The sequence below is a fragment of the Protopterus annectens genome, chromosome 3.part1 (assembly GCF_019279795.1).
Source record: "Protopterus annectens isolate FY-2018-M chromosome 3.part1, PAN1.0, whole genome shotgun sequence".
NCBI classification, from domain to species: Eukaryota; Metazoa; Chordata; order Ceratodontiformes; family Protopteridae; genus Protopterus; species Protopterus annectens.
This window is the reverse complement of record NC_056732.1, coordinates 1,737,942,024-1,737,952,697: the sequence shown is the minus strand read 5'-3', so window position 1 is coordinate 1,737,952,697 and position 10,674 is coordinate 1,737,942,024. Positions and strand designations below refer to the sequence as shown.

General features: G+C 40.6%; 1 protein-coding gene across 3 annotated transcripts in view; it reads right to left on the bottom strand.

The window, feature by feature from the left end:
- Window positions 1–1,309: 1,309 nt before the first annotated feature.
- CSNK1A1 (casein kinase 1 alpha 1) overlaps window positions 1,310–10,674 on the bottom strand; it is a 1,314,414-nt gene continuing 1,305,049 nt past the window's right edge. For all 3 annotated transcript variants that reach the window (XM_044067738.1, XM_044067736.1, XM_044067737.1), the window contains one exon: window positions 1,310–3,171. In XM_044067738.1, coding sequence (XP_043923673.1) covers window positions 3,164–3,171 — 8 coding nt within the window. In that variant the 3' untranslated portion in view covers window positions 1,310–3,163. The remainder of the gene's footprint in view (window positions 3,172–10,674) is intronic.

Sequence of the window (10,674 nt, the reverse complement as noted above, 5' to 3'; positions counted from 1 at the left end):
ATGGTTTTATCCAAATTAACAAGTTCCACTTAAGGGTCTTAACCTTGGAATCACTATCTCGTTAGGATATATAAAAGATGAAGTCAATAAAGTCAATGTAAACAGGGTCATCCTTTGTTTATCCAGCAGGAAACTTGCAGACATGCGTCATTTATTAATTTACTCGGTCTTACTGGACTGCTCAAAAATAAAGCTTCTCTAAAATTTAAGATTTATGTTTAAATTTACTCTCAAACGTATTCACCAAAGAATCAAAATCTCTATTATCTGAGATGTTAAGTTACCACTGTTATCTGGTCTTGGCTGCAAATCACCAGTATAACTAATGTTGTAGCTAGACTGATACTCTCATCCAAAACAGAAATCAATGTCATGGGGTAATAGTATTGTTTAAAGCAGAAGGGCACTGTGAATCGTAAACGTCAAAATCGTCACAAACAATGAAAACAGCAGCCAACTGGGTACTTACCTGCTCGCTCTTCAGTCGTGAACCCGAACTCCTGGATTGTGACACTTTCTTGATTCATTCCCAAACATGGCAAGGAACTCGAGACAAGCAGAAGCGTCCTATGAACCAGGCACCTGGTAAGGTGACATTCAGCCTAATCTACAGGGGAAAAGTGCTTAGCTCGGAAAGTTGATTCAGATACACAGCCTAAAACAGAGATCATTTATGTAATGAATGCAACCCATATGAAGAAAAATAGTTACTCCCCTTTCCGATACCAAACATGCAACTCCTGCAGCTACTATGAGAGAAGGAAAAAACATTTTTAAAAGTGCAACAAAAATCTAGAAATCCAGCGATCAGTGCTTCCCAATGCTAGCATTCTGTGGATAGCGGACAGGCCTTACAGGGTCAGTGACTCCAATTCATTGTTGAAACAAATACACAGCCAATAAAATACTTACTTTGGCTGGTAACCCCCCCCCCTTCAAAAAATTGGGAGAGAAAAAAAATGAAGGACATAATATTACGTCTTTACGTCTATGTGGTTCAAACCTGCTTGAATGTAACAATTCAATCAATAAAATTATCATAAATTTGAAAAAAAAAAACATATACCTTGCCAGCACAGATCTCACACACACACACACACACACACACACACACACACACACACACACACACACACAGCGTCACAAAAACGAAAAACACAAAGAACAGTACAAACCAGGAAACTTAACTTGGGGATATTACGGCCAAAATGGACAAGACATCATTAACCAACATGGTGCAGGATTAGCAAACGGATATGAATTAAAAGTACAGAAGACAATGCACTAAGAAAAACATACAACACTTGAAAATTGTACTCTGCTGCCAGCAACTCTGCTTTATTTCCCTTTTTTAGAATGTGTGGTTGAATACTTCTAAAATTATTTGAGTATGCATTCATTATTTTGATCCCCCCCTTAGACCACGTCTATATGCCACTTATTTCCTTGTGTTGCAATGCTTTAAACTACATTTATATAATACCAGTATTCAAAAATACTGCGTCTTCATCTCAACAGCAGTTCTAAATGGGATAAAATATCTGTAATAAATTTATGTTTACTTTTTTATTTAAAAATGTGCTTTCACAGCTGTATCTTACCAAAGGCCAATCACATGTTTTGTCAAGTACACAATTTTGTGCTGCAAGACTCAGTTTGTTTGGAGAAAAAAAAACTGTTACAAATCAAGACCTGGCAGCCACTTTGGACATTTAATTTAATTGATATGCTAAAAATAAATAAATTATGCCATTAAAGGACTTCAGCAACATTTTTAATCTGGATGCAATGTGCAACAAGTCAGAATATTGTACGACTGCTCAACATACAGCTATTGGCTTGTTTTCAATTATGAATTCATATTACTTCTCGTTTAAAAAAGGTGTCACAATATATAGGATTTAAATTTTGGAAAGAAAACTTCTGAACAATTTTAGTCACTGCACTATAAATGTGCACTGTTAAAACTTCAGCTGCTTAGTTTAGAGGAAATGCTGCCAGCTCTCCTGAAATCGACACAGTAAGTGAATTATGGTAAACAAAATACTACCTGCCAGTTATCTATCTAGAGTAGAACTGCTGCAGTTAAGAATTATCTTTCCCCCCAAGCTATACTAAAAAAAAATAAAATAAACCCACCATTTTAAATTAGAGATAGAATACAAAATTCTAAATAAGCAGTGTGACTGACTGCCTCGTGAAAAGTCCTTATGGTGAAATAAACAAGGCATTAAAAGGAAAAAAACCCTTAATATGTCACAGACTGTACAGTTGTTTTACTTTTTTTAATGAACTTGTAAACAAAAAATCTCTTGGTTAAAGGAAAAAAATAATTCTAGATTACATAAAGGATGTACAGTGATTACAACAGTTATCTAAGCAATTTACACAGAGATTCAGCTGTTAGATGCAAAGTTTGGGGGTTATGAAGTATTTTTTCCGGATTCTCTTACAGCAAGAGCACTTCAGACTCTTAAGATGCCTAGCAGTCTCTACTGTCTCTTCTTTTCTGCTGTTTCTTAGAACTCAAACAGGCATAGTTTCTCTTGCACGTGGAAAAGAAACTTTGAGGGAATCTTTGGTTGTTAACAATCCAATTAGGCAGAATTCCACTTTGCTCTTAATGCAAAAAAGCCAACTTCTGAGAATGTTTAGGAAGAATTTCCAACCAGTACAAAAACGAGGGAGCAAGGACGAACAAAGTGCCTGAAAGGAATTTTTCAACTTACAGCCAACTTCTCCAGGGAAGAAATGCAGCCTTTGTCTCTGCAAATACACTTTACTCCAAACACAGTAGTCCAACAGGGCAATGTGGTGAAAAGGGAATAAAGTTGATGAAATAAATCAAATTTATATACGTACAATTTCTTCACTCCATCAACCATTTACTTTTCCACTTGACAGGAAATGTGAAAAATAAAGGTGGACATAGAGCCTTTTTACTCCTGTAATGTTTATGACTGTTCAAGAGTGGCCAAAGCAGGTGTGCAGACAATGCACACAGCCAGTTTATACGTACAAAAGAGTTCTTAATGTACGGAAATTAAGGATTGCCCAAACGATGACAGGCATATGTGCACACTGTGGACTAAATTCTCTAAGGCTAGGATGGGAATAAATCCTGCTCTGCCATTTTGCTTTGCATTGTCTGTTCCATTCATGCTTAAAAACCTGTATTTTGGGAAGGGTAGTGGAAACAAAAAGAAAGACAGTTAAGTATTGCAATTTTTTTTTTATTGACATGTTTTAGTGTGAATGGTTTTTACATACCACAGCCTCTTTAAAGGGCATCTGATTCAATGGATATAAACAAACATAAGCCATTTAAACCATTAACAAATACATAAACTGATGCCCTCTTTCCTCTTCAACTCTAGTCTGCGACACCAAAAGAAACCAAAATGTATGGGTACTCGAGACAACCCATTATCATTCACTTCTTGCCAAGCAATACAAGTAACAGAATAAAGTAGGCTCCCAAATTAACATGAAAATGCCTACCCTACTAACAGACCATACAACTTGACATTAAAGGAAAACATGGGCAGATGATGTCTTGCAGATGACCAAAAACTCATACAGACATGGATGTGGGGTGAACATCTCAAATATATCTTATTTTGATGCAGTTAGGCAAAAGGAGACAAGTCCTTGGTGATAGTCCCATGGACCTTGGTAACAGCTCAGGAAATCATATTATAGAGGAGAGAGCTAAAGAACGGCCCTAAGCTTATACAGTTTAGCAAAAGTATGAAAAGTGGACCAGACGGTAGCTGAACAGTTGTCATTCACAAAGACATTCCGAAAAAAATGGCATAGGGGTGACCAATGACAAAGGAATGTGCCTTTCTGGTCAGTGCATGGGAATATTCAATACTTTTCTTAATAAGAAAACAGCAAAGGGTGATTACATTGAAACTCGCTAACTAGATGCTTTCACCCCTACCCTTTACATCACACAAGTAGCTGCAGTTCTTTCCGGAAGATAATTGTACTGATGACCCAAGAGTTGTCTCTGAACATCTATCAAATGTGAAACACTATTCGGTTAATAAAAAAAAGTTAAAACAGATTAATAAAGCTATCATTGTGATGAAGCATGAGCTACAGCAGACTACAGCCTTACAGAAGATAAAATATGTTTAACCATGCATTGATAAGGCTTGTAGATATGATATGCACTCAGTACAAAGTACAGTTGTGTACACTTACCATAAACGTAGATGTTCGTGTGTGCTCACTGTTGCAGTCATCACATTTGGGTTATACCTTTCAGGGTAGCCCTCGGCCAGCCCAAATACCAGAGGCTTAGTATTTCTGCGTTGGTTGCTGTCGCTTTAGGACTGACGTCAGGTCGTCAGTAGTATAAAGTAAGGCAGCTGATGCCATTACATCACTTTTTCTTAACCTAACCTGCCAGCAGCCCCCAAGTGGGGAACCAGGGTCTGGTGGAAGAACCCCACCAGTAGAAAGTAAATACCAATATGTCCTTTGTAAGGAAAGAAAAGGGGGATGGAGGGAAGGAAAAGTACAGTTGTGTACACTTACCATAAATGTAGATGTTCCGAGTGTATTCACTGCTGCAGTCATTACATTTAGGTAATCTGCTGGCAGGTTGCCCTCAGTCGGCCTGATTAACAAAGTCTTGAGTCCTGCATCAGTTGCTGTCCCTTCTTCCATGACGTCAGGTGTATAAAACATGCATCCGACGCCATTACATCAGTTTTTCTTGCCCCAGATGTCAGGTGCCCCCCTAATGGGGGGAAAATAAAATTAAAAATATAAAAATATACCTGCAACCAAAAGCAAATAAACCAAAAAGGCTTTTAAGCATAGTAAAAGAAGGTAGAAGTAAAGCCAGAGAAAAGTAGGGGGCTGGAGGGAGGGTAACCAGGACTGCAACAGTGAATACACTCGAACATCTATATTTATGGTAAGTGTACACAACTGTACTATGTTCTTCATGTTTTACTGTTGCAGTCATTACATTTGGGTAGATTCCCAAAGCTATGGTTGGGAGGAGGAGTTTATACAGCATTAGGGCCAGCTATAAGACCCTGCAAGCAGCAGTGGCAAAGTCAGCTCTGGATTAGAGAAAATTGGTAAATGATAATGCTTGGTGAAAGTATGTACAGAGCTCCAGGTAGCAGCTTCTAGAATATCCCTGGTAGGAACACCTCTGAGAAAGGCTGCAGAAGTAGATGCAGCCCTGGTGGAGTGAGATCTGATCCCCTAGGGGATAGGTTTTCCATGGTGCTTATAGCAGAAATGAATGCAATGGCTTATCCATTTAGAAATGGTTTGTTTTGAAATAGCCTTCCCCTCTGCCCCTGCAGCAAATGCTACCAGCAATTGTTCAGATTTTCTTCGAGATTTAGTCCTGTCTAAGTAGAATCTAAGCTGTCTGTGCACATCCAAGGAATGCAGAACCCATTCCCCTTTGTTTTGTGGATTGGGAAAGAAGGTTGGCAAATTAATGGACTGATTAAGAGCCACACTGGAAACCACCTTGGGCATGAAGGATGGATTGGTCCTCAGAGATACCCTGTCCGCATGAAAGATGATGAAAGGTTCCACTGCCATAAGGGCCTGTAATTCAGATATCCTTCTAGCTGAAGTGATTGTGAAAAGGAAGGTTGTTTTCCAAGACAGAAATTTTAAGTCTGCAGTAGCAGCTGGCTCGAAAGGAGGTAGAGTGAGTTTTTCCAAAACAATGTTAAGATTCCCAGGCAGGGGTAGGAGCTCTCCTGGGAGGTCTCAAGTTCTTTGCCCCTCTGAGATACTGCTTGAGCAGGGGGATGAGAGAAGAGGCGTGGTTCTGTGTTATAGTGAGCTGAAATAGCTGAAGCGTGGATTTTAATAGAGGAAAAAGACAGGCCTTTGTGAAGCATCTTGGTTAAGTATTGCAAAATCTGAGGTAAATTGAGCGCTGCTGCGCTCATCCCTAAAGATTGGTTCCAGGCACAGAATCTTTTCCATTTGTCAGCATAAGATTTTCTAGTACTAGGTCTTCTCGCCTCCAAGATGACATCCATCACAGGTTTGCTGAGGGATAAGGGTGAAATTAAGAGATTAGCCAGGCTGCAAGATTCAATGTTGGAAGCTGAGGGTGCAGAATTTGGTTCTCCTGCTGAGACAGCAAGGAAGGGGGTCTGAGGCAGGTGCCATGGAGATATTTGTGACACACTGTGCAGGAGTGGGTACCAGTGTTAGCATGGCCAGTCTGGAGCAATCAAAATCATTCTTGGTTTGTCCTGTATGACTTTTAGCAAAACTTTGAAGAGCAGAGGCAGAGGGGGAAAGGCGTAAACTTTATTTATTTATTATTTACACTTGTTGACCGGGCTAGTCTAGCTGGATACACATCCCTTTTCAGTAGAGGCTCGCGGAGAAAAGCTCCATCATGAATAAATTAATACATTCAAAATATTCTAAAAAAGACTAGTTTCACATTACAAAATAAGACATGAAAAAAAAATAATAATAAATCGTGTACAATGTAACGTTTCATTAGAGTAGAAGTAAAAAAATAAACAAGTCTTAATGCTTTAGTAGGGTTCATGTGAAGTCAATCAAAAACTAAAACATTAGAACATTGGGAAACTTTTTATAGTGTTGTTCATAAGATATGGGAGGGTAATTGTTAAGGAAGCAAGAGAGAAGGAACCAGGGGAGGGGAGAGATGAAAAGGAGATTCAATCAGGCTTTGAGCAGGGGCAAAGCCAATGTATTTTAAGGTGGTCTCTAAGGTGTTTTTTAAAGATTAGAGAGGATGAGAGTGAGGTGAGTGTATTAGGAAGTTTGTTCCAGATTCTACCCACAACATTGGAGAAGAGGGAATCGCCTGCTTTGTTATTAGAAGGGTTGCTGGCAATAAGAAGTTTATTAGCTGAGCGTAGTGTTGAAAGATTTTTATAAGGGGAGATCAGATTAGTAAGGATGGGAGTATTAGTAGGATGGTGCAGGATTTTTTGTGCAATCACAAGTTGATTGTATTGTAGTTGATTTTGTAGTTCTAACCATCTGAGTTGTTTAAGGTTGAGGCAGTGATGAGTTCTGTATGGAGAGAGCCAGTGGCAAATCTGGTTATGTTATTGTAGCTAGTTTCAAGTTTGGTGAGATTATGCTTTGATAGATTGGTGTAAATGGCAGAAGCATAGAATAGGGTGGAAGTAAGGTGAAAAAAGTAAACGGATAGGATTTTCCAGCTGAAGGACACAGCATCCACTTTCCAGGCTTCTTTGTGGGGAGTCCTTGTGCAAAACTTGTCCAACTGGTAGTTCTGGGGGGAGGCAAATAGATCTATGTCTGGGCTCCCCCATTTGCTTGTCAACATATTGAAAATCCGTGGTTCCAGTTTCTACTCGTGTGGGTCCATGAGAATTCTGCTTAGTCTGTCTGCCAGTGTATTAAATTTTCCTGGCAGGAATTGAGCTTGTAGGTGCACTTGGTAGCTCAAGGCTGTGTTCCACAATGTAATGGCTAGTCTGCAGAGGGGGTAAGAATGTATACCCCCTGCTTGTTTATGTACCACATAACCGTGGTGTTGTCCGTCTTTACCATTAGTTGTCCTGGAAGAATATAGTCCTTGAAGGCTGTCAGAGTATTCTGTACAGCCAACATTACTTTTTGATTGATACGTAGGTGCATTTGATTTGGGTTCTATTTGCCCTGAATGCACTTTCCTGCCAGATGAGCCCCCCCATGCATAGTCTGATGCGTCTGTAGTGAGGATTTGGGCGGCAGGGGGTAGTGTGAATGGCAGTCCCTTGTTTTGGTGGCAGGCCTCTGCCCACCATAGGAATTCCAGGCGTAGGCAAGGTATGATTGGAATCATTGTTTCCAGGCTGTGACAATGTTGAATCCATAGACTTTTTAAGTACCACTGTAGTTTCCTCATATGCAGTCTTGCATATGGAATTAGAAGAATGCAGGAGGCCATGAACCCCAAGGCTTGCAGTATTTGTCTTGCAGATAGCAGGGTTCTTGTGGCCACTTGTTTGAAATAAGTTACCAATTGAATTTGCTTCTCTGGCGTGAGGAAAGCCATCTGGGCAGTTGTATTCAAGCTTGCACCCAGGAATGTAATCTGTTGAGAGGGTACCAGTTGTGATTTATTTTCGTTTATGGTGTACCCCAGACAAGTTAGAAGCCTTTTTAAAATGCCAGATGATTTATAGAAGCGTGCCCTGGTTTTCTGCCTGAATTAGACAATCGTCCAGGTATGGATAATTTGAATTCTTTGCCTGCAAAATGCAATAACTGGAGCCAGACACTTGGTGAATACCCTGGGTGCAGTAGACAAGCCAAAGGGCAGTGCAGAGAACTGATAATGCAAGTAGCCTGCTTTGAAGCGTAAGCATATTCTGCAAGATTCCCTGATTGGGATGTGCAGGTATGCTTCTTTTAAATTTAGAGTTGCCAACCAGGCATCTTTGCCTATCATAGGAAGTAACTGGTGAAGAGTCAGCATCTTGAATTTTGGAATGTCCAGAAAGGTGTAGACAGGTCCAGAATTGGAAACCATGATTTGTCTTTTCTGGGTACCAGAAAAAGTCTGGAATAGAAACCTTGTCCCTTTTCTTCTTCTGGTACTGGCTGAATAGCCTCATGTTTAACAGGGAAAGTACTTGTTTTTGAGTCTCTGCCCACTGATTTGGGGGCGGGTCTGGCCACCTGTTTGGTGTTGGCAATGTGTGGAAATGAAATCTGTATCCCTGGGACACTATATTTAAAACCCCATTTGTCCTGGGTTATGAGTTGTCAGTTCTTTGCATGAAGAACAACCCCCCCCCCAAAGGGGTGGCTAAAAGGTAAGTGCTTGGTAATTTTAAAAAGAAGTCATTGAGACTGTTTACCATAGGGGGGTGGTCTTGTTATTTCCAGATTTGGAAGTGGAGGCCCTCCATTGCTTAGTTCTGAGAGTCCCCTGGGAATGAAACCTGGTTTGGCTTGAGAGGATCTTGAAGGAGCTGGAAAAGACCAATTCTTAGTAGGCCAGTGCCTACTAAATCTTGGAGGTTGCACTTGTAAGAAATCTTTAACAGTTTGCATAGATTTAGCTTTATCTTCCATCTTTTTTAGAACTTCTTCAGCCTTATTGCCAAACAGGCAGTCCTGATTTAAAGGAGCATCCAACAATTTTGCTTTAAACATGATCAGGCAAAGATTGCTCCCTTAAGCCAAGCATGCCTTCTAAGCACAGACCCAGTATCAGAAGCCCTGCAGGAGGCCTCTAAAGAATCAAAACCGCACTGCAAAGCATGTTTTCCAACTTGTTCAGCAGAATGCAATAACTCCTGTAAATCTTTAGGAATCAACATCATTTTCTGTTTAAGCAGTCCAATAGTATGCTGTTGATATTTTAACATATGAAATTGGCAGTTTAAAGCCCTGATTGCCAAGGCTGTAGAAGTATAAACCTTCTTACCCCAACTATCCAGCGCCCTGGAGTCTCTATCAGAAGGGGTAGGATTTTTAGCAGTAGAAGCCTTAATGCCTTTGGGCCCCTGAGAAATAGTTTCTGGATCTGCAACAGGATTTTTGAAAAGGAACTTGTGGGACTCAGGAACCCTGTAGTATCTTGTCAGGTTTACTAGGAGCCTGAGGCAGGGAATCAGGTGCCATACTGGATTCTGAAAACTTAATGCCTAGTACAGGAGGTATAGCCAAATGCCTATGCTGTGGTAGAAGGAGGAAATACCTAAACCTCTTTTTTGAATCAGAAAATTCCTGACGTTCCCAGTGGAAATGCTCCCTTAAGGTATGTAAAGTTTCCCCAAAAGAAAAATCTTCAGGAGAGGAAGCAGAGGGAATGGAATGCATCAGAATCCTCATAAGTAGGTATGGACAAATCCAGGTAATTAAAAGAGTCAGAAGAAACAGAAATCTGATAAGAAGACTCATAATCAAGCTCAGCCCTAGGCCTCTTGGGTGGGGTGGGGGGGTTGAGTACCCCTGATAAGAGTAATTACATCTTCAGCCATTTTGATCATTTGTTTTTTAGGCATAGAGGCCTGAACATGTGGCCTGGGCGTCAGTTTTCTAGACATAGATCGAGATTTAGACCTTAGTAATGAAGGTGGAGTCGGTTTAATTTGCAAGTCTGTAGGCCTGAATACACCCCTCAGAAGCCAGTGCCTGCACAGCGGCTCTGGACCCATCCAAGGTAGAGACATCCGCGGGTTCCATAGGTGAAGCATCTCTCGGCATACTGGACTCTGAATGGGTCTCAGTAGAAGCCTGTGAAACACAATTAGCCGGTATCAGGGACTGCAAAAGCATCTCACTGAGTACCGGCGAACTGGCGACTGGCTTAGAAGTGCCGTCGGCAGTTTTGGACCTCGGCGGCCTGTCTCTGTCTTCATCTTTGCGTTTTTTCAGAATCCCAGTAGTCAGATGGCTAACCGACAACTTTTCTAGATAATTAAACAGAGAACCAAAATACTTGGGAGGCAAAAATGTACCAACGACGGATAGTGCGCTGATTAAATAAAATCACAAAACCGACAGCAAGGTACGTTGTGGTCAGGGCCTAGGCAAGGAATACAGTACGAATGAAAATCTTTGTGAGGTATTTGCTTTCCACAAGTAATGCAATTATTAACTTTTACTGACATTGGTAAGGAGCAAGAAGAAGTTTCCCCAACGGGGTACTTAGCTTTAAGTTGAAGA